The sequence below is a fragment of the Gadus chalcogrammus genome, chromosome 5 (genome assembly GCF_026213295.1).
Source record: "Gadus chalcogrammus isolate NIFS_2021 chromosome 5, NIFS_Gcha_1.0, whole genome shotgun sequence".
Classification (NCBI taxonomy): domain Eukaryota; kingdom Metazoa; phylum Chordata; class Actinopteri; order Gadiformes; family Gadidae; genus Gadus; species Gadus chalcogrammus.
In genome coordinates, this window is record NC_079416.1 from 21,487,378 (window position 1) to 21,514,954 (window position 27,577).

At 47.1% G+C, this 27,577-nt stretch overlaps 1 protein-coding gene across 1 annotated transcript in view; it reads left to right on the top strand.

Annotated features, from left to right (window-relative positions):
• Positions 1-1,681: 1,681 nt before the first annotated feature.
• syne2a (spectrin repeat containing, nuclear envelope 2a) overlaps positions 1,682-27,577 on the top strand; it is a 34,692-nt gene continuing 8,796 nt past the window's right edge. Inside the window, exons 1-11 of the mRNA XM_056589788.1 lie at positions 1,682-1,890; positions 13,447-13,583; positions 19,563-19,624; positions 21,110-21,205; positions 21,802-21,879; positions 22,049-22,141; positions 22,321-22,553; positions 22,840-23,039; positions 24,832-24,932; positions 25,508-25,591; positions 27,101-27,214. Coding sequence (XP_056445763.1) covers positions 13,496-13,583; positions 19,563-19,624; positions 21,110-21,205; positions 21,802-21,879; positions 22,049-22,141; positions 22,321-22,553; positions 22,840-23,039; positions 24,832-24,932; positions 25,508-25,591; positions 27,101-27,214 — 1,149 coding nt within the window. The 5' untranslated portion in view covers positions 1,682-1,890; positions 13,447-13,495. The remainder of the gene's footprint in view (positions 1,891-13,446; positions 13,584-19,562; positions 19,625-21,109; positions 21,206-21,801; positions 21,880-22,048; positions 22,142-22,320; positions 22,554-22,839; positions 23,040-24,831; positions 24,933-25,507; positions 25,592-27,100; positions 27,215-27,577) is intronic.

Below are 27,577 nucleotides of genomic sequence, written 5' to 3' on the forward strand. Positions count from 1 at the left end.
GGGCCGAGTCCTCTCTCTCTCTCTCTCTCTCTCTCTCTCTCTCTCTCTCTCTCTGTCTCTGTCTCTCTCTCTCTCTCTGTCTCTCTGGGAACCCCCCCATCCCCTTGCCTGTCGTGGCGAGCTTTTCCAATCCATTAGCTTGATTTGGAAAAAGTTTGGCGCTTTGTTCGCAGCCATCCGCTCGGAAGAGGGGGAAGACCAACACCCCTGCAGGCCTACCTAACGCACCCCCCCCCCCCCCCCCAAGTTGATCCCTTGATTCCTGCTTACTTACTTCCTTTCAGGGTATTGATATTTGCGCCTAGCGTCACCTTAACAGGCAGGAAGGGCTAGTAACCATGGGAAACGCAGTTTTGCAGCGTCAAACTCTGGAGGAAGGTGTGTGGCCCAGTACTGTTCATCCATGGTCGCCAAGGAGTCCTAGGAGTCCTAGCCAGGCAGCCATGGATGGACACTACTGGACCTAGGCTAGGAGCCAGACCAATGCAAGCTCATTGTAGTAGGTATCTGCCGTGGCAAATGCGCCTGGCCCGACCCGTCCAGACCCGTTTCCAGCAGAGCAGAAGTGTTAGTTCAGTCCATCTTTAATATCTGCTGGCAGGCCCGGCGCTATATAATGACGCCCTGGGCGAGATTTCCGAGCGACGGAGCTTCAGTGACGGTTTCAATAACAATTCAATATCTGTTGTTCCCCCGTTCGCCCCATTCTCCGTTTTATTTCGAAACGTGTTTGGACAGCATGTTTTATTTTGCTTGCACCATTATAATTCAATAAATTAATTAATTAAGGCCGCCACCAGGAGGCGCCCCCATCGCTTTGGTCGTCCCCAACGCATTTGCCGCCCTACGCAACCGCCTAATTCGCCCATGCCTTGCGCCGGCCCTGTCTGCTGGTAGTTGCGTTGAAATTAACTGATATGACAGAATCCTCCGCTACACTTTCTCACTAGGTAATATGGAGCTTTAAAGGTCTGAAAATGAAGATGAGATAAGGTTTGAGATTTAAAATGATAATGAATATTACTTTAAAGGACAAATCTTAAAAACGTTGGCTCATGAGCGTGACCTCGTCGGCAGAACCAACTAGCGTTCTGTTGCTGTTTGACCGGACTTAACCAGGACTTAATACAAGGGCGCCCCCTAGTGTTTGTTTATCGTATTTCCAAAAATGATTAGTTGCGCCCTCCTCCCAATGGCTCGCCGTTTAGAGACGCTGCTCTGCACAGTGTAGTCATCAGGTGCATACATTCAGGCTAATGTCCTCCGCTTTCTCTGCACACTTAGAGAAAAAAAAATGCTCAAATAGGAGTGGCTACCAATATCTCTATCAATGTTTTATATTTAATGATAACCACCAATATGAATAGACAACACACCCATTGGCCAAATTAACATTTATTTGAAACAAATGAAATTAGTTGTTTTTATGGTTTGAGTTGCACCAAATGTATGATTCCCGTGCAAATGCAGCGTTCTACGTGAATGTTAAACGGATCACCATCAACAGTTAAAGGCCTTTGTATTAGTTCTATACGGCATAGTTCCTATAGTTGACCTGGGACACATAAGGTACAGCAGGAGTCCAGAGAGAAGGTCCTGCGTGGGGACAGGGTGCTGGGGGAGTGGGGTCTTGTCGGACCCTCACTGGCTGCTATATTTAGCCGCCCCGAGACTTGGCTGGCCCCGGTATGGTCGGCTGGTATGGCTGGCCCGTCTCCTGTGTCACTCTGGCCGGCTGTGAGGAGGTGTACACAGGGTGTAGCTACTCAACATTAACAACAAGACTCCGCTGGGCTTTGGCATTGGTTCGGAGCGGCTTGAGGACGGACGGAGGTCAAAACGCGTCTGATCAACCTCCGTCGGGACGGGCGACGTTGACTTCAGTTGAACGTGAGTCGTTTGAGTTATGAGCAGCATGAGGTGTCTTTGGTGGAAACTGGCTTCAAAACAGGGAAGTTGTGTCTGCATTGAAATGAAGCATCTGGGACATATCTGACCAATGAGGTTAAAACAACAACAAAGACACAATAACTAAGTTACTATCTCTCCGACTTTCTATCTGGAATTTGGATGCGCTTTGTACTTGTTCTGAATTCCGAATCATTCTTGGTGGCACATAAAACCTCTGTTCAGAGGTTTTATGTAAAGTCTTATTCAAGTCCGCTATTCTGGCTCTCCTCATAATAGGAACTCTGCTGAACTGATTTAACACTGCAGAGGCTGCCGCACACACGTGCTGTTTCTGAGGGCTATTTTGGTATCTGACAGGTTCACCGACTTACACCCACACACACATACATGTCCACATACACACATGTATGCACATACATGTACACATACACACGCACAGACACACACACACACACACACACACACACACACACACACACACACACACACACACACACACACACACTGAGACACACACACACACACACACTGAGACACACACAGACACAGCAGAGAATCTGACGCGACCTTTGTAAATCCAGATTTAGAGAGGGATGGGTGTTGTGGGGAGGGGGGGGAGCTTGGGGAGCTTGGGGAGAGAGTTAGTGCCTTGCTCTAGAGCAGTGGTTCTGAACTGGAACAATGCCTTCATGTTCTGTTGAAAACATGGAGCGAACAACATGCTGCCCTATTTGGGGTTAAACACAATGAGCCATTGAAACATGAATTAGCGTTGAAGCATTAGTTAAGTCATGGGCTTCTTTCTAAAGAAGATGCCCCTCTCATAATGCCCTCACAGCCCACTGATGATCAGTTGCGGCCACTGGTTCACCCAGCAAGCCAATCAGGTGACCCGGCTGGTAATAAGGGGACCTGGGGCTAGCCAATCAGGTGAGCCGTTCAACTAATCAGGTGGCCCGGGGCTAGCCAATCAGGTCACCAAGCCAGCCAATCATGCGACGAACCAGGCAATCAGGTGTCCTGGCCAGCCAATCAGCTGACCAAGTCCAAACAATAAGGTGACCGAGCCAGCCACACTAGTCGGACCAGTCCTGAATCAGGAAGCCTGCATCAAAGTTGTTAAATAAATATTTAAATGCACGGAACTTTGCATCACATCGTTTTGTTAGGGTTTCGGTTGGACACGCTTACACATTATTATTATAATCACGTTTTGACTTAACAAGAAAAGGGTTCAAACATTGTGCGAATATTGTTTTAAATGAAACAACAAAAGTTTCCCTGACCCACAGAATACTGTAGAGCTGGGGTGTCAAACTCACCTTCACCCCGGGCCACCTCAGCATTACGGATGCCCTCAAAGGGCAGGTTGTAACTGTAAGACTATATAAATGTAACTATTCCTTAACATATTAATAAAAATGACTGTCTGCATTTTATTATTATGTATACAATTTATAGTGTACAAATATTGTACATGCAATTACATACATTTAAAATATTTGTAAGCACATTGCTCTTTAAAACATTATGGTACATTAAAATAACATTGTTATACCTTTGTTATAACATCGATAACTGTGTGTCTCTTGCCAGCTGTCCGGTCAGATTGCCTGCTTGTTCGTTCACTCGGTCTGCTATGGTGTTTCTTGCTATGTTGCTATGGTTACAAACTGGCATTATGAAAATTCTGTATTTGGTTGGGGCACACCTGCTCACATACCTTTAGCATGCACTGCTTCAGAAATGAACACTCGGCAGCTCTGGGATTTCTTCAGCCACAATGAAGATAGCTTTCACTGCTGCAGCATTTTGGGCTGTAGCTTTTGTCTACACATTCTGATGTGATTGCAGTCGGCATTTAATTCTTGGACAATCTTTATTGTTATTTCATGGAGGCGATATTTAGCATACTTGGCTCAGTGCTTGGTGTTCTTTACCACCGACACTGCGCCTCGTGGCACAGAAGACATACCGGGTTTTCTCCTTGAAGCAAACGCATGTATTCGCTTTCCCATCTTTTATTAAATTGCCTTCCCGCTGCATACATTTTTGTTATGGACATTTTGCATAACCGCAGACCCCTCACATCCTGGTCATACTTTATTCAACCTCCCCCCCTCTGGTAGGCGATACAGGGCACTGCCTGCCAGAACCAGCCGACACAAAGACAGCTTCTTTCCCCAAGCAGTCACTCTGTTGAACTCCCTCATCCTGTCGCTGAATAAGGTCCATTAACAATTGTGATGTACCCCATCAAACTTACAATTCAAATATTGTTAACACTACCTCTGCACTGATCTGCCTTGCACTGTATTTATATTTATATTGTAATATTAAATCTGACCGTGTACATATACACCGTATATATATATCTTTTTTTAATTTTATTTAAATCTTAATCACTAACTGACTGATTGCACCATTTCTACCATCTCTTGAATTGTTGTTGTGTATTCGTTTTGTAAATTTGTAAAACAGTTTACTGAACAGTATTTTTAATGTTTTTAGTGAATGTTGTACTTGCAGAGCAAATGGTTGCCGAAGTCAAATTCCTTGTTTGTTTACGCAAACCTGGCCAATAAATCTGATTCTGATTTGGGATTATTTGTAGCAAGTAAGGTATGCAGCGGCACCTCGTGCTCTCACTGCTGAGCTGACCTGTTTATCTGGCTCAGCACCCCTCTTCCTCGTACCGATGACAGAGTGTAAACCTACGTGAGATCTCTTGAAGTAATAGTGGATGCGGGCCAGGTGAACCTGTGGCGTTTGTGGGCTTTGGCAGGCAGGTTGGTGTCGCTGAACCTTTTCGTGGATTCCGTGGGCCTTTCTTGTGATTGATGCGACCCAAAATGCCTGATGTTGTGTGAGCTTTTCCAAAAAGTTGTGATGAAAGTTGCAGTGTTTTTTTAGGTTTTTGTTGCGATTACAGTGCGAGAGGAAGTGAAAGTTGCGATAACAATTGCGGAAGTTGCTATTTTCCTGATGTTAAATATTAAGTTACTACTGCAATTTTCCCCGATTAATTTGTTAAATATTAAGTTATCACTGAAAAAAACCTTAATTAAAAGAACAAAAACACTGAGAAATGGTCCTATGATTAATTGATTCTTGATTCTTTCTGCTTTCGCAATTGACTTGGATGCCAAAGCCTGTTTCATAGTGATCTCCTGCCTGCAGTTATGCAGTTCTGTAGTTATGTTTCACGGTGGCAAAATGCTTATCAACTGAAGATTTCCGCTTATGTTCCACCGCAATGTTGCATGCAGTGCAAAATAATTTCCCCCCGCTTGCATGTAGAATACGAGGATGCTGCTTTTCGCGATCTTTCGCAATTATTTTGGTCGGCAAGTGTGAAACGTTGGACGCGCACATGCTGCATGAATGCTTAAATCGCTTGAAGTAGTAAACACAGAAGTAAGGCGGAAGGTAGTTTGTCGACGTCAGCCTTCTTATTGGCCAGCACACTTAAGTTCATATGGTTACCTGAAGGTTGTCTAGGTTACTTGAAGGGCACCTGTAGGTTGTCTAGGTTACCTGAAGGTTGCCTGGGTTACCTCAAGGGTACCTGTAGGTTGTCTAGGTTACCTGAACGTGACCTATAGGTTAACTGGAGGTTGCCTAGGTTATTTGAAGGTTGCCTAGGTTACCTGAAGGGCACTTGTAGGTTGTCAAGGTTACCTGAAGGTTGCCTAGGTTACCTGAAAGTTATCTGCAGGTTGTCTCGGTTACCTGAAGGGTACATGTAGGTTGTCTAGGTTTCCTGAAGGTAACCTGTAGGTTAAATTGAGGTTGCCTATGTTACTTGAACGTTGCCTAGGCTACCTGAAGTGTATCTGCAGGTTGTCTAGGTTACATGAAGTCGACAGGTTGGCTGTCCCGGTTAACTGTAGGTTACCTGTAGGTTGCCTCAGTTACCTGTAGGTTACCCTTTCTCATTGTCTCTGGAGTCCCCATAAGTCGTGGTGGATAAAGCTTTTGTTGGATCCATGTCTCGGTTCTTATCGCATCCTCATAGGACTTGTGCTGTTACCACACCTCGTGTTATCACTGCTAAGCTAACCTGTTTTTCTGGCTCAGCACCCCTCTTCCTCATACCGCTGACCACGTTCAAACCTACTTTAGAGCTCTGGAAGTGATAGTGGACGCGGGCCATGTGAACCTGTGGCAGTTGTGGGCGTTGGCGGGCAGGTTGGTGTCGCTGAACCTGTTGAATGGGCCTCAACCAACCTCAGCCAACATTCTGTGCTGGGGTGTTGGCGCCTCCTGAAGAGGCCTCGATCCCCCCCCACCTGTCCCCGCTCAGGGGACCTGGCCGCCTTGTCCTCTGACCCCCCTCCGGTTGACCCATCCAGCTGCCCGGTTGAGATTCTGCCTTCTTATTGGCCAATGCACTGAAGCACAGATGGGCACCTGTAGGTTGTCTAGGTTACCTGAAGGGTACCTGTAGGTTGTCGAGGTTACCTGATGGTTGTCAAGGATACCTGAAGGGTACCTGTAGGTTGTCGAGGTTACCTAAAGGTTGTCGAGGTTGCCTGAAGGTTGTCTAAGTTACCTCAAGGGTACCTGAAGGTTACCCAGGTTACCTGAAAGTTATCTGCAGGTTGTCGAGGTTAACTGAAGGGTACCTGTATGTTGTCTGGCTACCTGAAGGTAAACTGTAGGTTAACTGGAGGTTGCCTAGGTTACTTGAAGGTTGCCTAGGTTACCTGAAGGTTACCTGAAGGTTGTCAAGGTAACCTGAAGGTTGTCTAGGTTACCTGACGGTTACTTGAAGGTTGTCAAGGTTACCTGAAGGTTGCCTAGGTTACCTGAAAGTTATCTGCAGGTTGTCTCTGTTACCTGAAGGGTACCTGTAGGTTGCTTAGGATAACTGTAGGTTGCCTGGGTTACCTGTAGGTTTCCTAGGTTACTTGTATGTTACCAGTCTGTAAGCTGTTGGTTGTCTAGGTTACCTAAAGGTTGTCTAGGCTACCGGTAAGTTACCTGTAGGCGGCTGATGTTACCTGTAAGTTGCTTCGGTTAACTGTAGGTTGCCTAGGTTACCTGTAGGTTACCCTTTCTCATTGTCACTGGAGTCCCCATAAGTCTTGGTGGAGAAAGCTTTTGTTGGATCCATGTCTCTGTTCTTATCGCATCCTCATAGGACTTGTGCTGTTACCACACCTCGTGTTATCACTGTTTTTCTGGCTCAGCTCCCCTCTTCCTCATACCGCTGACCACGTTTGAACCTACTTTAGAGCTCTGGAAGTGATAGTGGACGCGGGCCAAGTGAACCTGTGGCGGTTGCGGGCGTTGGCGGGCAGCTTGGTGTCGCTGAACCTGTTGAATGGGCCTCGGCCAACCTCAGCCAACATTCTGTCCTGGGTTGTTGGCGCCATAGACATCTTATAGATAGACGGAGCATCGAATGCTACCGCCTACTGGCGCCTCCGAGACGCGGGGCCGCCATCTTGGAGTGGTCATCCGCTCCACTCAGTGTAATCCGTTTGGCTGGAGCAATGAACTGTCAGCGCATTTAATTAATCATACCTCACTGAATACCACTGATTTCCATGCGGTTTTTTGTCACACGTGTAGCTATGATAAAGGCCACATGGTTTGGCGTGTTTTATTATTCAATACTAATTATACCAATAGTACGGTAATGTTAAATCTTGCTTGTGAAAAGTAATCCCCCGATTCCTATTATGGATTGTCCGCCGATTTGAGCAGGAATACGCTGAACAACAGCCCGGCATCCTGTTTCTACTGCTGTTGCTGCTCCCGGTTGACCACTCCAAGATGGCGGCCGTATTTCTCGCGTCCCAGCAGCCAATGCTCCGTCTATCTATAAGATGTCTATGGTTGGCGCCTCCTGAAGAGGGCCTCGGTGCCCCCCCCCCCCCCCGCTCCAGTGGACCTGGCCGCCTTGAACTCTGACCCCCCTCCGGTTGTCCCATCCAGCCGCCCGGTTGAGATTCTGCCTTCTTATTGGCCAACGCACTGAAGCACAGATGGGCACCTGTAGGTTGCCTAGGTTACCTGAAGGGTACCTGTAGGTTGTCGAGGTTACCTGAAGGTTGTCGAGGTCACCTGAAGGGTACCTGTAGGTTGTCGAGGTTACCTGATGGTTGTCAAGGATACCTGAAGGGTACCTGTAGGTTGTCGAGGTTACCTGAAGGTTGTCGAGGTTACCTGAAGGTTGTCTAAGTTACCTCAAGGGTACCTGAAGGTTGCCCAGGTTACCCGAAAGTTATCTGCAGGTTGTCTCGGTTAACTGAAGGGTACCTGTATGTTGTCTGGCTACCTGAAGGTAAACTGTAGGTTAACTGGAGGTTGCCTAGGTTACTTGAAGGTTGCCTAGGTTACCTGAAGGTTACCTGAAGGTTGTCAAGGTAACCTGAAGGTTGTCTAGGTTACCTGAAGGTTACTTGAAGGTTGTCAAGGTTACCTGAAAGTTATCTGCAGGTTGTCTCTGTTACCTGAAGGGTACCTGTAGGTTGTCTAGGTTACCTGAAGGTAAACTGTAGGTTAACTGGAGGTTGCCTAGGTTACTTGAAGGTTGCAAAGGTTACCTTGTGTACCTTTAGGTTGTCTAGTTACATGAAGTCGACATGTTGGTTGTCAAGGTTACCTGCAGGTTGCTTAGGATAACTGTAGGTTGCCCGGGTTACCTGTAGGTTTCCTAGGTTACTTGTATGTTACCAGTCTGTAAGCTGTTGGTTTTCTAGGTTATCTAAAGGTTGTCTAGGCTACCGGTAAGTTACCTGTAGGCGGCTGATGTTACCTGTAAGTTGCTTAGGTTAACTGTAGGTTGCCTAGGTTACCTGTAGGTTACCCTTTCTCATTGTCTCTGGAGTCCCCATAAGTCTTTGTGGACAAAGATTTTGTTGGATCCTTGTCTCTGTTCTTATCGCATCCTCATAGGACTTGTGCTGTTACCACACCTCGTGTTATCACTGTTTTTCTGGCTCAGCACCCGTCTTCCTCATACCGCTGACCACGTTTGAACCTACTTTAGAGCTCTGGAAGTGATAGTGGACACGGGCCAAGTGAACCTGTGGCGGTTGTGGGCGTTGGCGGGCAGGTTGGTGTTGCTGAACCTGTTGAATGGGCCTCGGCCAACATTCTGTGCTGGGGTGTTGGCGCCTCCTGAAAAGGGCCTCAGTCCCCCCCCCTCCCCCCCCCCCCGCTCCAGTGGACCTGGCCGCCTTGAACTCTGACCCCCCTCCGGTAGACCGATCCAGCGGCCCCGTTGAGATTCTGCCTTCTTAAGTTCAGATGGTTACCAGTAGGTTGCCTAGGTTAGCTGAAGGGTACCTGTAGGCTGTCGAGGTTACCTGAAGGTTATCTAGTTTACCTAAAGGTTACCTGAAGGTTGCCTAGGTTACCTGAAGGTTGTCTAAGTTCCCTCAAGGGTACCTGAAGTACCTGAAGGTTATCTGCAGGTTGCTTAGGTTACCTGAAGATTGTCTAGGTTACCTGAGGGTTGCATGGGTTTCCTGATGGGTTACAAGTTGGTGGTTAAGGTTACCTGAAGGTAACCTGCAGGTAGTCTCGGTTACCTGAAGGGTACCTCTTGGTTGTCTAGGTTACCTGTAGGTTGCCAAAGTTATCTGTAGGTTGTCACGGTTACCTGTAAGTTGTCTCGGTTACCTGTAGGTTTCCTAGGTTACCTGTTAACACATGCATTCCAGGTAGTCTGTTTGTCCACCCCCCATGGCTACCTAGCTGCCTCTGGGCAAGGCACCGAAGCCTACCTGTCCCTGACCAGGTGGTGTTACTGGGCTCCTCTGTAAGGGGACTCAGGGTGGTGGTGTTACTGGGCTCCTCTGTAAGGGGACTCAGGGTGGTGGTGTTACTGGGCTCCTCTATAAGGGGACTCAGGGTGGTGGTGTTACTGGGCTCCTCTGTAAGGGGACTCAGGGTGGTGGTGTTACTGGGCTCCTCTATAAGGGGACTCAGGGTGGTGGTGTTACTGGGCTCCTCTATAAGGGGACTCAGGGTGGTGGTGTTACTGGGCTCCTCTGTAAGGGGACTGAGGGTGGTGGTGTTACTGGGCTCCTCTATAAGGGGACTCAGGGTGGTGGTGTTACTGGGCTCCTCTGTAAGGGGACTCAGGGTGGTGGTGTTACTGGGCTCCTCTATAAGGGGACTCAGGGTGGTGGTGTTACTGGGCTCCTCTATAAGGGGACTCAGGTTGGTGGTGTTACTGGGCTCCTCTATAAGGGGACTGAGGGTGGTGGTGTTACTGGGCTCCTCTGTAAGGGGACTGAGGGTGGGAACAGCTGGATAATCAAGTTCTGCAATCTTGTTGTTGTCTGTATGCTGTGTGTGTGTGTGTGTGTGTGTGTGTGTGTGTGTGTGTGTGTGTGTGTGTGTGTGTGTGTGTGTGTGTGTGTGTGTGTGTGTGTGTGTGTGTGTGTGTGTGTGTGTGTGTGTGTGTGCGCGTGCATGCGTTCATGCGTGTGTGTGTTTGTGGGGGGGTTTGTGTGTGTGTGTGCATGCGTGTGTGTGTGTGTTTCTACTCCACCTGACCCACCCAAGGGGGTGGAGTCACAGAACACTGCAGTTATAAGCATCTTCAGAGAGAGACAGAGACACAGTGCAGGAAAACGGTCAAGGTGAGTTCCTCCAATATTCAGATGTTTGGAATTGTTTTGTTTTGATAATAATTTCATAATTATTAATATCATATGTACATATTACATATCACCAGAGCTTAGTTAATTCATACTCTAAATGTACGAGTTGATCAGGACTTAAACACAGTTTTTATCTAAAGGTTTAAAGAAAAGAAGATAACTTGTCCAGTCTGGAATCAGTAAGGAGCCAACAGAAAGTCTTCTACGTTCTATCGAGCCCAGACACATCGCTACGACATGGCTGAACGTGACATTCTCCCTAGATTCTTTGATTATGATGGATTAAGAAAGCAGCATACTAAACATGTCCGCAGGTTTGAAAGTATCAGAGAAGAAGCGGAGGTATTGTGGACAAATGAAATAGAACAAAATGAAACCTACAAGTTCCTGCTGTTCTACACTAAAAACACTGCAGCCTGGGGCAGGGTTCTGCGTAATGAACTCCTCTCAGGAATGAATATAAGATTCTCCATATACAGTAATGGCACTGTGATGATCCATTACCAGAAAGTTAAAAAAGACATGAGAAAAAAGAAAGAGAAGAAAGCTGAAACTCTTGCACCACTGCAGGAGTTCATAGATACGTTTGAACAGATGAACGTTAGGGCAACACAGTTCGGTGATACTATGGATGTGGAGGATGAGATTGACCCAACCACTGCAGGAGAGCCCGCAGTACCAAACAAATGCTTTTTATGCGACCATGAATTTGAGTGTTGTCGGGGAGATTAATAGAAATCGTTAATGCAGGAGAAGCCATGGAACATATCTATACAGGTGACAGGGTGAATTGAGGGGAAGACAGGGACATATCTATACAGCTGCAGGGTGAATTGAGGGGAAGACAGGAACATATCTGTAGAGGTGACAGGGTGATTTTAGGGGGAGCCATGGAACATATCTATACAGGTGACAGGGTGAATTGAGTGGAAGCCATGGGATTTTTCTATACAGGTGATTGGAGGGGAAGACGGGAACATATCAATACAGGGGAAAGGGTGAATTGAGGGGAAGACAGGAACGTATATATACAGGTGACAGGGTGAATGAAGACAGGATCATAGCATACAGGTCACAGGGTGAATAAGGGGTACTACATCAGTAGACCAAGTTGGTACCTTGTGCTGTGGTCCTATGTTTGGTTTTATGCTCACCACTGATTACACAGATGACATGTTATATTCCTATGATGTTCAAAATAAATATGACCTGCTCATTGTATCATGTGTGGACTCCCATCTTTGTTCTGATTCCTGAGGGTGGTCACAACAGGTGACAGGGTGAATGAAGACAGGATCATAGTACACAGATGACAGTGTGAATGAAGACAGGTCCATAGTATACAGTGACAGAGTGAATGAATACAGGCACTTAGTACATAGGTGACAGGGTGAATGAAGACAGGAACATAGTAAACAGGTAGTGACAAGGTGAATTAAGACAAGATCATAAAATACAGGTGACAGAGTGAATGAAGACAGGATCACAGTATACAGGTGACGGGGTGAATGAAGACTCAGTAAGGGACTGCTTCTACTTCATGCTGGTCTATGTGCTGTGTCAGCTGACCTGCTGCTGGGTCACACCACTGTGAGAGACGTGTCGGGTGTAACCAGTGCCTGATGCGGCGGGGGCGTTCCTGGGAACGTTCCCGTGGAGCCGGTTGAAGCACGGCCCAGCTGAGGCCGCCCCAGTGCCCTTGTGCCAGGGCGCTGGGTGTTAACATTGAGCTCTACTGAGTTGATGGATTACTGACACAGGTTTCCATTTATCATTGCATTTACATTTCTACTTCTCTTGTGTGTATAGACCTATGTTCTTCATATCATATCTGTGCTTTATTGCTTTCAATTAGTTACTGCTTTTGCGCCCAAAATGTCCTGTCTGGGATCAATAAATGATAATCGTATCTATCGATATGTCTCTTATTTATCAATATCTCTCATCCTTGTCCATATCTGTCTTATTAGTTGATATCTCTCTTCTCTGTCGATATCTCTCTTGTCTCTCGATATCGCTCCTATATGTCGATATCTCTCTTATCTGTCTATATTTCTCTTGTCTATAAATATCTCTGTTATCTTCCATGTTGCACACACAGTTAAACACCCTGTATGTATGACACCTTGACTTCAATGGTACATGTTCAAAACGTGATATTCATGGGACAGGAGAAAGGTTCTGGGTTCAAACCCCAACTTCCACAGCCTGTAGGGGCCCTGCTAACCCCAACCTGCTCCTTAATGACCTGTCTCTGTACTGTCTAACCCTACCTGCTCCTTAATGACCTGTCTCTGTACTGTCTAACCCCTACCTGCTCCTTAATGACCTGTCTCTGTACCGTCTAACCCCTACCTGCTCCTTAATGACCTGTCTCTGTACTGTCTAACCCCTACCTGCTCCTTAATGACCTGTCTCTGTACCGTCTAACCCCTACCTGCTCCTTAATGACCTGTCTCTGTACTGTCTAACCCCTACCTGCTCCTTGATGACCTGTCTCTGTACTGTCTAACCCCTACCTGCTCCTTAATGACCTGTCTCTGTACTGTCTAACCCTACCTGCTCCTTAATGACCTGTCTCTGTACTGTCTAACCCTACCTGCTCCTTAATGACCTGTCTCTGTACTGTCTAACCCCTACCTGCTCCTTAATGACCTGTCTCTGTACTGTCTAACCCTACCTGCTCCTTAATGACCTGTCTCTGTACTGTCTAACCCCTACCTGCTCCTTAATGACCTGTCTCTGTACTGTCTAACCCCTACCTGCTCCTTAATGACCTGTCTCTGTACTGTCTAACCCCTACCTGCTCCTTAATGACCTGTCTCTGTACTGTCTAACCCCTACCTGCTCCTTAACGACCAGCTGCTGGTGGTGCTCTAACGTTCTGTGTTCTGCGTTGTCTCAGCAGCGAGGGGTGGCGGGGGGCCATGCTGTCCGGATCCTGCTGCTGAGATAGCATGGCGTCGGAGCGCAGCCGCAGAGATGGAGAGATGTCCAGGGGCTCCATCCCCCTGGACATCGACGACGTGCAGCTCCTCCTGCAGGGTGAGAACCCAACCTTTAACCTTTGACCTTTAACCTCAGATGTGGTGCACTTGGATCTGCATTTTATTTATTTTTTCATGTGATCATGCGTTGTCATAGCGAGCGTGACGCCAGCATCACGGTGTCATTCTTTATTCAGATCTTTCTTTCTTTACTCAGATCCCCATTAGCTTCCCCGGCTGTGGTTCCTATTCTTCCTGGGGTCCACATAAAAATAAATAACAATGCACAGACATATAAACATACATACAGTACAAAAACCTATGTACATCACGAAAGTCAGAAACACTGTATGTACAACACTTCAATACGTTGTACAAACATCAGACCAAGTCAATTGCAGGAGAAAAGTGAGTTTTAAAGCTGACAATATGCAATACATGATCGTTTTTTAAGTTTATAAGTTCAGCAAGCGTCAGATCTATTTTTTCCATCTGAATGCTGGCCTTCCGCCAGATTCAGCTGCCGGTGTGTCGGATGTGTTCATGCACAGGCCCTTTGCTTCTGGTCGGACGGTAAGGGCTTCATTCTTGTGGGTTACCGCGGTGATAGTCCAGATACGACACAGGATACTCTGTTTTTATCCCCAAGGGGGATGCTTGGTCACCTCTCACAAATCCATACAACCTCACAGGGAGTGACATCACATTGTTCATTCCAGGGGCGGTTCTAGGTTCTGACTTTTGGGGGGGCTCAACCCCAGGAAGCCACAGGGGTATATGAAGTATATAAAGTCCTGTCCAAGATTTTTTTATTCCACAACCTTTATATCTATCTTAGTTGCTATGCTGTTGTATGTCTAAGCCAATAGCTGGCAGTTTCAGCTAAATAATGCAGTTCTGAACCACTATAGTGATGAAAGGAAAAAAGACTGTTTGGATGAAGGAATAATCAATGGATGTGAACTGTAATAACAAATTTTAGGTATATTAAAAATGACCATATTTTCCTGAATATGTTACTGAAACACATTGGTACAACATGTACTAGATTAATAATATGAGAAACATACCACTATTTCGGGAGCACTAAATTAGGTCTCCTCAGTTTCATGGACCCACACAATTTTATAAATTGTATCAACATACATTTTTATAAAACTTGTGATGCAAAAAGATCAACAAGAACAACATGTACTAGCCTAATACTATAACAGAACACTATTTCGGGAGCACTAAACTATGTTGTCTCACTTTCAGGGACCCATACGTTTTTATAAAACTTCTGATGCAAAAAAATCTTGTTGTTCTGATGGAAAAAAAAGGGAGCTAATTTTCAGTAAAAAAGAAAACGCTGGCATTATTTTATCAGCTGAGGGTGTTTTCATTGCCATAACAACGTGAGCTAATGAACAAGTAAAACATTTTCTAGACCAGTGATTCTCAATTATTCTCTGTCATTCCCAACCTAAGCGCCCTCCCTGAATTGAAATAGCCTACTATTGAGAAACTGCTAATATTTATTTCTTTAGATTAATACAATTAGCGGAGATAACATTTGCAACAACTTAAAACAATTTCCAAGTTCAGTTTATTAACTCCATTTGTAACATTTAAACAAGACTGCTAAGTCTGTGTGAATCTCAAAACAGAGAAACAAGAGCAAATGATTCACTGGGGTTTGCATTTAATTGACTTTGTGAGATCAAAATTCTTGTAAATCTTCTGAGCCTTGGTATTATATTTATTTAAAATAAAATAAGTAACTTATTAAAATAAATAAATCAGACACTAAGTCCTGTCTGCCGCTCGCGCCCCCCCTGACACCTTTAATCAGCTGAGGGCGTTTCCATGAGTCTCATAGTATTTGAACATGTTGTACTTGTTGATTAGCTCACGTTGTTATGGCAATGAATACGCCCTCAGCTGATAAAATAATGCCAGTGTTTTTTTTTAACTGAAAATAAGCACCCATGTCAACTTTTTCTGCTCCTTGCACCTTATGCTCATCATGCCACACAGAATTACAAGCCTCTGCCGACTATAACATGAAGCAATTCAAGAAGAGGCATAGATAGAATTGCTTTGTGGTCAACTGTCATTTAATAGACATCTGACAGATTAAGTCAAGGTTTTAAAATGAATATTATTATTATTACCTGGTCATGTTATAACATGACCATGTTATATTTTCTGATAAAGCCTAGCTAGCCTTTTTGACAGACAAAACAGCAGCACACCCAAAAAAGGTCTTGCTTCGCCACTTGTTCGTTCCAAGGGGGCATAATCATTGCTGAGTCCACAACAAATGTAAGCAAGGCGGTGTGTGGTTTAAGGGGATTTCTGGACTCCATTAAACACAAACCGTATTTTGCTACTCTAGCCAGCAGGGGGAACCGTAGTTACATCCTACGGAGACGGAGACGTCTTCAAGTCCCTGTTAAAGAGTCAGCGAACTTGAGCGTAGGCTTTGTAGAGAATGTGGATTTCCATATTTGAATAAACACACATTTAAACACAAAAACAGGATGCTTGTTCGATCTTGTTGAAACTAACATATTAGCCCAAATAAATAGTTTTTCGACCGACAGACTTTGCCTTCTCCTGCTCTCTCTCTCTCTCTCTCTCTCTCTCTCTCTCTCTCTCTCTCTCTCTCTCTCTCTCTCTCTCTCTCTCTCTCTCTCTCTCTGTCTCTCTGTCTCTGTCTTTCGCTCTCTCGCTCTCTCTTTGTATCTCTCTCTCTCTCTCTCTCTCTGTCTCTGTCTCTCTCTCTCTCTCGCTCTCTCACTCTCTCTTTGTATCTCTCTCTCTCTCTCTGTCTCTCTCTCTCTCTCTCTCTCTCTCTCTGTCTCTCTGTCTCTGTCTCTGTCTCTCTCTCTCTCTCTCTGTCTCTCTCTCTCTCTCTCTCTCTCTCTCTCTCTCTCTCTCTCTCTCTCTCTCTCTCTCTCTCTGTCTCTCTCTCCCCTCCCCCCCTCCCTCTGGGTTCTCCATGCAGTGAGCATGGATCCTGCTTGCCTCCTTCAGAGGGTCTGGTGTTCCTCGTTGGCTGAAGGTCACGTCGTACGGTGGTGTTCCCCCCCTTGGGAGATCTGACATGTAGGATCCTGGTTGGATATGCAAAACACTGCGCTTCGGCCTCAGATATCTTGCGTATGTGTGCGTACATGCGTCTTTGTGTGCGTGTCTGGTACATATGCAAGCATTGCACTCGCACGCACACACTCACACACCTTTTTGGTAGACCAGGAGAAACTACCTGTTTTTTCTGCTCTTGTTGAAGCATGCCCACGACCCACTCTGATTGGGTGGGAGGCAGAGTCAGAGTCAGGTGGCCCCGCCTCTTACTTCACCCTTCCCCCCTATTGGCTCTCAGGTGAAGACGGCCCATTCTGCGGTTGGACCAGATTCATTCACATAAATCAAATCCCATTCATCTCCCATTTCACCGCTGGCGTTATGGTGAAGTGATGGTGGAATTATTTAAGTTTAGCTTGACCTGATGCCTTTACAGTTACTGTAAAGTCCTTCAGTCCCTCTGTGGATTCAGCATCGTTCAACACACCATGGGTGAGAGAGATGCTTCATTATCTTCACTCCTTCCCACGCATGTCTTCTCTTGAGTTTAGTCCTGATGTGTAATCGGGGTTCCCTGCTGTCAGGCCGTCGCATGGCGTCACCGTGCTGACGCTGAATGCATTGTTACCTGCTGCAGTACGAAGGGAGGTTCAGGGTCTGTCTGGTGGCTGAACCGTGCAGAGTAGGACAGGTGTGTCTTCAGCGGCGATATGGTGTGTTTCTGTGTGGCGCCGCCAACCAGTGAGTCAGCAGAGGTATTGGAAGCAGAGAGGAAGCCATGACCCAGGCTTAGACATGTTTTAATCTGTAGGCTCACGGTCAGAGCAACTAGAGAACAGGCTATCATACCCTCAGCCCTGTTATTCATTCAATATAAGTTACATTAAGTTGTATTTCCACTGTTGAATGACTGATTGATATTATTTGCACTAATTGGGTCATTTAGCAAACTCTTTAACCCAAAGTGACGAAAGGGTCAACTAGGAGGCTTACAGCTGTAGACATTGTGGATCAAACACATAACCTTGGAGTTGCAGGACCTGCAGAAGCTACCTGGTCAGGTGTGTTTTCCGAGGTAGACCTGCCTTCAGGAGCTACCTGGTCAGGTGTGTTTCCCCCAGGTAGACCTTCCTTTCAGGAGATTCCTGGTCTGAGGTTGACCTGCCCTTCAAAACCGCCTTTATATCTGGAGATTTAGAAAGCAAGGGTGAGAACTGTGGCTATAGAACTGTTGGACTGCAGGCGCCCTCCTCACAAGGTCCTCACTAATACAGTGTGACAGAACAGACAGTGAAGGCTGATGTTAAGGTTAGTGAACCTTATCAAGCAAGGAAGTACATGGATGGGCTCTTGCACAACACAGAGCTGCCAAAATCATTGAGGGGATCTACAGTCCGACAAACCTCCCAGACGTGCTGGATCTAGTTGTTGTCAGTCCACCGCCTCTCATTTTATTCAGCAGGACGCGTTTAGCTCACAAACATGGAAGAACTCTTTTTAAAGAGCAGATTGGTTACAGCTTGCCTAAAATAATTTGCCCTCTGGCTGAGATGGGAGTCACGCAATTGGCCACATCTCCAATTTCCACTTCCTGCTTAGGAGCCAATCGGCATGCATCCAATCGATTGTTGTTGTTGCTAATCGTTGTAGCCAGGGCTGCTTGGGACGGCTGGGCCTGTGTGACAGGACTGGTTTTAAGGGGACATATTATGCCTCCAGGTGTGAGGCTGATTAGCCGTTAGAAGCCGTTTTGAAAAATGTGCAGCTTCTGACAGCACAGGTGGGCGTGTCCACCTAGACGTGTGCTGGATAGATCAGTCAACCAGCCGAACCCATTGGACTACAACAAACGTTGCTCATCGATCCGTCACACATCTAGGTGGACACGCCCACCTGGGATGTCCGCTGCAAAGGTGGACATTTTCAAAATGGCGTGTAACCGATAAACACACTCACACCTGGTGGTATAATATGTCCCCTTTAAGCTTTCAGAGTCCAGTAGGGACGAGAGGGTGGGGTTGTATTAAGCTCCCGTCTATCCGCTAGTCGGAGCGTCTATATTGGTCTCGATACATCATGCTGAGCTCCATGAGGGCTATTAGAGGTGCAGGGAAGTGAAGCAGGGCGCCTGCTGTTGGACGGATGAGCTGAGACAGTGGTCAGCTTCTAGCGCCTGGCCAACACCTCGCCCGCTCTGTCGACGCCCAGAGGAACGGACGCACAGCAAGAAGGACGGTCGGCACCAAGGAAGGAAGTGAAGATGACATGATTAGACAGACGACAAATATTGAGACAGACAGACAGACAGACAGACAGACAGACAGACAGACAGACAGACAGACAGACAGGCAGAAAGATAGGCATTAGGACAGAAGGATACAGTGATTCAGACAGACGGATAGACTACTACAACTACTAGCTGACTTGAGAAGGGACAGTTTGAAACGTACTGGTTTCCATCGGCTTCATATCAGAGAAGGAGGTCCCCGACTGGACAATGAGAGTCAGTCTGCACTGTGCTGATGAGCTCAACGACTTTGTAGAGGTTTATAATGGTGAGTACTGGACCAGTACAACCTCAGTCTTCTACTGGTGGGCAGTGGGAGCTGCCCAGTACAACTGCCAACGCTGCTCCTGGCTTCTGCTATGGGTCAGCAGAGGGGATCAGATTAATTGACGTCTATTTTTACGTCTCTATTCAAGATAATCTTATATAATTTTATGTTCAGGACTGGAAAGTGGAAAGTGTCGTGAAAGTGTCAAACATATGTGTATATATATATATATACTTGATTGATCCTCAATAGAACATTTCAGGGTTCTAAATAGCTCCTTGTCATGACTTTTAGTTTAAAAAGTATTTAATTAAAATGTTGATTCTTTCCCCTCCTTTCCAAGTGGAACACGTACAGATGTAACTTAAAAAAAAAGTGTTTGGTTGATATTTGCTCTCTCCGGTCCACAGTGGAGCAGGTACAGATCCAGAAGAGGACCTTCACCAACTGGGTCAACGCCCAGCTGGCCAAGGTGAGATGTTGCTCTACATTGAAGCACTACCACATACAAAACTGAGCCGTGAGGTTCCGATCGAGCTCCAGCTTTGTCTTAACATAGAGAAAATACATTTTCAGTTGGGATGCTATAAATGTTTTGCTTACTACTGTTATTTTGACCAGACCCATCTCAAATTAAAATCATTAATACAGTACAGAGTGGTACAAGGATAAGCAATCGTAGAATAATCAGAGAATGGAATAGAGCAGACTGCATAGCCCTGAAGCTCCATATCTCTGAGTGGTGTCGGTCGACCTTCTACAACTAATGATTTACAGCTCCAGCATTCCATATTCCCGCCCAGGTAGCATTTAGAATGCATTCCCGTTATGTTGCCATGGTTTCCCCAAAGATTCTAGAACGTTTCCCCACCCAAGAAACCAATATGGCCGCCACGGGCTGGTTTTTCCGTGTGCAGTCATGGAGCAGTGACTGATTGTTTACATTTTGAAGAAGGGCTCTTACTAAGAGAAACTACTACTACTACTACTACTAGGAGCCTACAAGCCCTTAGCCTACAGGGGCCCTTAGTAGGAGCCTACATGGGCTTACTAGGAGCCTAACAGGCCTTCCTAGGAGTCTACCAGTGCCCTTACTAGGAGCCTACCGGACCTTAGTAGGAGCCTAGAGGGCCTTCCTAGGAGCCTACAGGCCCTTACTAGGAGCCTAGAAGGCCTTACTAGGAGCCTACAGGGGGCCTTCCTAGGAGGCTCAGAGAGTGAGTAAGTGAGAGACAAAGTGAGTGAGCGGCGTGTTTTGGGGGTCATATAAATATAGTCTTGGAGAGCAAGGTTCACAGATGGACACACGCTTAGTGTTGCGTGTGGAGGGGCGGGACATCCTGGAAGGATAGCCAATCAGGTTCAAAGTAAAGACGCCCGTGTCGTCATGTTGTTGTGTGTGGGGTCCTGAAGGGCCATGTGATGGGTGTGGTGTTCGCTGGGCGCCGGGGCGGGGGTCCGGGGGCTGGTGGGCTCTCAACCAGCACGGAGTGACCTTTCACTATAACTCATTCATTCATCGGACTGAGAACGTTGGAGGGCTTCTGGCATTGAGGATGCATTTCTGGAAACAGTTTCAATCTTGGCTGTGATTCTCCCTCTTTCTGGTCGAGTGTCCCTCTGTGTTTCCGCTCTTGCTCTTACCCATGCGTCTCTCTTTAGTTTTAAGGATGGATCGATTATCTGTGGGTACTGTAACACTGAGACGGACCAAGGCCATAAGGAGGCTTTAGTCTGGGGTCCTCAATAGGCGGCCCGCGGGCCAGACCTGGCCCACCACGAGTTGATCAATGGCCCACAAAATAATTAACGAGATTAATTATTTTGTGCGTGTTGTGTGTGTGTGTGTGTGTGTGTGTGTGTGTGTGTGTGTGTGTGTGTGTGTGTGTGTGTGTGTGTGTGTGTGTGTGTGTGTGTGTGTGTGTGTGTGTGTGTGTGTGTGTGTGTGTGCTTACAGAGGAAGCCTCCCTGCGCGGTCGGAGAGTTGTTCTCAGACTTCTGTGACGGCTCCCGTCTGTTGGACCTGCTGGAGGTGATGAGTGGCCAGAGGATGGTGAGGTCACACACACACACACACACACACACACACACACACACACACACACACACACACACACACACACACACACACACACACACACACACACACACACACACACACACACACACACACACACACACACACAGGCCCACACGGACACAGGCCGAGACATAGGCCCTACTGCTAGTCTTTCTGTCTAAAAGTACTCAGCAGAACTCTACTGTAATCTACTATACTCTACTCTACGCTACTGTATCCAACTACTCTACTGTAATCTACTATACTCTACTCTACTCTACTGTATCCAACTACTCTACTGTAATCTACTATACTCTACTGTACGCTACTGTATCTAACTACTCTACTGTAATCTACTATACTCTACTCTACGCTACTGTATCTAACTCTACTGCACCCTTCTGGTCTTTAATGTACTCGCCTGTGCTGTACTGGTCTTCATTCTTCTCTACTCTGATATACTCTACTGGTCTTTGATGTCCTCTCCTGTGCTCTGCTGGTCTTTATTTTACTCTACTCTACTGGTCTTAAATGTACTCTACTGTGCTGTACTGGTCTTTATTGTACTCTACTGTGCTGTTGTGTTCCAGAGCCGTGAGAGAGGCAGAGGAATCTTTCAACACCGCAGCAACATAGAGACGGCCCTCAACTTCCTGAAGAGCAAGTCTGTAAGAGACCTGTGTGTGTGTGTGTGTGTGTGTGTGTGTGTGTGTGTGTGTGTGTGTGTGTGTGTGTGTGTGTGTGTGTGTGTGTGTGTGTGTGTGTGTGTGTGTGTGTGTGTGTGTGTGTGCACGCGCGCGCGTGTGGTAACCTTTCCATGTGTTGCATCTGTTCCAGATCAAACTTGTCAACATAAACATTCCTGACATCATCGATGGTAAACCCTCCATCATCCTGGGTCTCATCTGGACCATCATCCTGCAGTACCATGTACGCTGTCTGATGTGTCTGCCCGACTTGTCTGCCCGACTTGTCTGCCCGACTTGTCTGCCCTTGCATCTCTGTGATATTCCCACTACATCTTTCCCATACATCTCCGTGATATTCCCACTACACCCCTGTGATATTCCCACCACATCCCCTCGTTGTCCACCTTCTCCTCCATGCAGATCGAGGAGCTGGCCAGCAGCCTGTCCTTCAGCTCCCGTCAGTCCTCCATGGAGTCGCTGGCCAGCCTGGACACGCGCTCCAGCCTCTCCAGCTTCTCCAGCGTGGACTCGCTCTCCGGGGCCTCTCCCCGGAGCAGCCCCCTTCCCGGTCGGAGGGCCTCGCCCCTCCACAACCGCTTCAAGGTCTCCGCCAAGAAGGCCCTACTGCTCTGGGTGCGGGAGCAGTGCCACAAGTACGTTTATAGTGTCGTTCGGGGGGGGGGGTCTCCATAGACATCATCCATAGACGTCCATAGACGCCGTCCTGGGGCCGACACGCCTCGGTCGGTTTGGTTAAAGGTGTCAGCTAAACCCCTTCCAAGGCCGGGTTGAAGCTTTGCCAATAAATCAATGTTGGTAAATGTCTGCCTGGACATTATTCCCTCCTCTGCAGCGTATCCCAGAGGACGGCAGGATAGTCTGATAGTCATCGTGGTAGCGTTGATATCAGAGTGTGTAATGGTGTCTTCCGTCCTGCAGGGCTGGCTACACCCTGACCGTCAAAGACTTTAAGGCCAGCTGGAGGAGCGGGGTGGTGTTCCTGGCCATCCTTTACTCCCTGAGGCCCGACCTGGTGGACCTCTCCAAGGCCAGGAACCGGAGCAACCTACAGAACCTGGAGGAGGCGTTCGGCCTCGCAGAGAGAGAGCTCCGCATCCCCAGACTGCTTGAGCCCTGCGGTGAGATAATAATAATAGTAATAATAATGAATTTTATTTGTAATGCACTTTATATTGAGCAAACAATCTCAAAGTGCTACATAAGAAAAAAAAGAAAAGTAAAAGTTAAAATTTGGAGAGAGAACGTCTCTCTTGATGACTACAGCAGGTAGATGACTACAGCAGGCCTCTGACCCCTTAAAGTCTAGGCTTTAAGTCTTCATATTAAACCTGTAGCCCTTTAAGGCGATCATTTAAGTCTTGATGTTAAGCCCTTGTAGTCTAGCCTCTAATTCTTTATGTTGAGCCGCTAACCTTTGATCTTAATGCCAAGCTTTTAACCCATGAAGTCTAGCCTCTAAATCTTAATGCTAAGTAACCCGTGAAGTCTAGCCTCTAAATCTTAACGTTAAGTGTTTGACCCTTTTTCTTAATTTTAAGCCTCTGATGCTTTAAGTCTAGCTTTAGAGTCTCACTTTATCTTAATGTTAAGCCTTGAAGTCTTGCTTCTAAACCCAGATGTCAGGCCTCTAACCCTTAATGTCTAGCCACTTACTGTAAATGTACAGCCTCTTACCCTTAATGTCTGCCTTATAGAGGAACAGAAAGACACACAACCTTGATGATTCCAACAATATATATTAAAATATAAATAGCAGGGTTAAGTATAAAGTCTGAAAAAACCCAAAGTGTACTTAAGACGGTGTACTTTCAGCACTCAAAGACGTCACAGGCTGTGTGTTAATGAATGATTCATTTGTTAAGAAATAATTCCACAAAGTTGTCTGTGTACACAGGCATGATATCTTAGTCAAGAGTGGAAACATTGTCCTCCTCTTCTTATTTTGTTTTGGTTCCGCTTCAATTTCAAGCTCTAACCCTTCATGTCATGTCTCTAACCTTTTAAGTCAAGCCTCTTACTTAAGGGGGAACCGTCACACTCTGTCGCAGACCGCGATGTTGCACAACTTGCGTATGAAGCAGCACCCTCTCAGAAAAAAACCCAGCAAGACCGTTCCCCTCTGACTTAGCCTTGTTTAAGCTAACTTAACCTAGCTTCACCTGACTTATCCTAACTTAACCTAACCTTACTTAACCTTACTTGACTTAACCAAACCAAACTAAACCATTCTAGCCTTTTGGGTGTTTGACTCCCAGCCCAATTTTTCTGGGTTCGTACCCCTATCTTCACAGTCCACTCGTAGGCTGTGACCATTAGAATCTTACCCCTACCTGCTCGTTGATGTGATGGATCTGAAAAAATAATCACTGCAAGTCTCTTTGGATTTGGGCATCTGTTAGATTGTAAACGTAGCCAAACTAATATCATCAACATGCTAATTCAAGCTCCGACTGAAGCTTTGCCATAAAATTCATTAAATATGATAAATACGGTAAGGCATTGATCCAAGAGTGTTGCTTCTGTGTGTTTCCCAGCATGCCCTGGGGCAGGGGAGATGACGCTCTGAAGGTCTGATGACTTGCTCGGTTTTTCGGGACTTTAATTTGCATGAAACCCTCACTTGTTTAGCGATGGCATGCCTCCCACTGAATGAGCCTCACCACTAAACAGATTCAGCTGAATGTTCTGGAGGCTGATATTAGCAAACCGCCCCTCTCCTTCAGCCATTGTGTTGTTACCCCCTGGTGGAGGAACATCTTGGTACTGGCGGGGTATCTAGTGTTGGTGGATCGCTGGTCATGGAGCTCCCCAGTATTTTCGATGCCTTGGGTGGTCTTCTTAATGATGATGATGATGATGACGACGATGATGATGATGATGATGATGATGGTGGCGGCGCTCTCGGTGCAGATGTGGACGTTCGCGACCCAGAGGAGAAGTCTATCATGACCTACGTGTCTCAGTTCCTCCAGTACTCCCGCGACCTGCCCATACCAGAGGAGGGCGTGCAGGTGAGAGACCAGAGCTCCTCTCCTCGACCCTTCTGCTCCTTCCACCGTTCCACACCTGTCTCCTCTCAGCGGCTATGACTGCCATTCCGTTTTTGCTTACCTTGTCTCTCCTGTTGTCTCTCCTTCTTCTCTCCTGTCCTTTCTTGCCTCGTATCCCCTTGTTTCCTCTCCCCTCTCCACTCCCCTCTCCTCTCCTTCCCTTCCTCTCCTCTCCTCCCTCTCCTCTCTTCTCCTCTCGTCTCGTCTCTTCTCTTCTCCTCTTGTTTCCTCTCCTCCCCCTCCTCTCATCTTGTTTCCTCTCCTCCCTCTCCTCTCTTCTCCTCTTGTCTCCTCTCCTCCCCCTCCCCTCCCCTCCTCTCCTCTCCTCTCCTCTCCTCTCCTCTCCTCTCCTCTCCTCTCCTCTCCTCTCCTCCCCCTCCCCTCCTCTCCTCTCCTCTCCTCTCCTCTCCTCCCCCTCCCCTCCTCTCCTCTCCTCTCCTCTCCTCTCCTCTCCTCCCCCTCCTCTCCTCTCCTCTCCTCTCCTCTCCTCCCCTCCTCTCCTCCTCTCCTCTCCTCACCTCCTCTTTACTCCACAGTATCTGATGCCTCCAAAGACTCATTCTCCTATTAACCTTCCCGTTCACTACACTCCTGCTGTTTCTGACTCACCTCTGCGACAGGTACATCCGTCTGTCTGTCTGGCTGTCTACCTCTCTGTCTGTTTGTCTTTCTGTGTTCTTCTGTATTGCCACTTCCACAATGTCCGCCATAAACATGGGTGGCTTCTGCCCCTTTATTTTCACGCCTGTCAGGCGTAACGACAGCTGGATATGTAAGTTGCTCAATCAGTTTGAGTGACGACCGCAGCTAACCAAAGCTTTGGTTCCACCCGTGCAGGGATAGGCTGAAACATGTCTGACTCTCTGGAAGAAAATAAAAGCGGGGTGTTTTGTGTGCGGAAGGCCTCAGGCAAGCCATTGAGAATGGGCTCTCCCCGGCTTGATGAATTCTGCATTAGGGAACGACAGATCAAGCCAGGGAGAGCCCCATACTCAATCACTGGATACCAGCTAGAACGGGACCTTTGTGCTTTCATCCAGAGCATGTCCTGAGGAGCAGCCCGGCAGCCCACCTGATTGGTCGGTCCTCATCTCTCGTTAGAGGAAAGGGCCAGCCACCTGATTGGTCTGTGCTCACGTCTCGTTAGAGGACAGGGTGAGCCACCTGATTGGTCGGTCCTCATCTCTCGTTAGAGGACAGGGCGAGCCACCTGATTGGTCTGTCCTCATGTCTCATTAGAGGACAGGGCGAGCCATCTGATTGGTCTATCCTCATGTCTCGTTAGAGGACATGATAAGCCACCGGATTGGTCTGTCCCCATGTCTCTTTAGAGGACAGGGTGAGTCAGGGAACCTCCCCACGTGGTGCCTTCGGTCGAACAGGCTGAGCGGCTGATCGGGGCAAATCTCAACCGGTTGAGCGTGGTTCGTTGCTGGATATAGCCCAGAGCCACAGGGCAGGGAGGTTAGTGCTGCCTCATCAGACAGGTCATTTAAGTGCAGGAGGTGGTTAGGACCTTATGGTGGTTGTCCTGTGATCTCCGCTGGGATCTTCTGTCCGGTCCCATCAGGCAGGGTCGGCAGACGCCTCTCATCCTGGGGATGTGACCGATTAGCAGCGTTTTAACCTTGGATTAATTGTTTTCCCCACAACAATGGAATCTTTTTCTGATAATCCTGCAAAGGTATGTTGGTACAAAATAGCGCATTGAAGGGTATAAATATGTTGTACCAATTGTACTATGGAACTGGTTTAGACTTGAGATGCAGACCATGACAGAAATAATTACTCACATTCAATTGATTACCCATGGAACTGCATTACTTGTTATATATTTGACTTTGCTATTTAACAATATATATTTTTTGTAACTATATTACATCAAATTATTTAGTAGAATTTTGCTTATGCTAAATGATGTTATTCAAGCAAACACATAATACATTCGTCAATGCCAATATATTTGGTGTTGGCGGTTCTTTGCTCAGATGTAATCTGATGAACTACAAGCCAGATAATCTTCCTAATTGACTGTGAACGTAAACTGTCACAATCAGTCACACTTTTCCACACGTTCTCCCACGTGAGGACACGTTGGTGGTGAATGTTGTTGTGTTTTCCATCATCAGGCCACGCCCAATCAGAAGGCACAGGAAGTGACATGCTGGCTGCTGCAGGCCTATGAGGAGCTGCTGGAGGGGTGGGACTCCACGGAGGGAGAGAGCTATGCTGAAAGATACCATGTATGATGCACTCCAACAACTAGCAGACCATATTCTGTATGCATCTCTGGTTGTGTCCTCCCCCCCCTCCTCACTCCCCTCCCTTCTCCTCTCTACCTTCCCCTCCTCTCCCCTCTCTCCCCTCTCCCCTCCTCTCCCCTCTCTCCCCTCCCTTCTCCTCTCTACCCTCCTCTCCCCTCCCCTCTCCCTTCTCCCCTCCCCTCTCCTCAACTTTCTCCTCTTTTTTCCTCACCTCTACTCTCTTCTCCTCTCTCCTCTCCCCTCCCCTCTCCCCTCTCTCCTCTCCTCTCTCCCCTCTCTCCTCTCTCCTCTCCCCTCTCCCCTCTCCCCTCTCCCCTCTCCTCTCTTCCCTCTCCCCTCTCC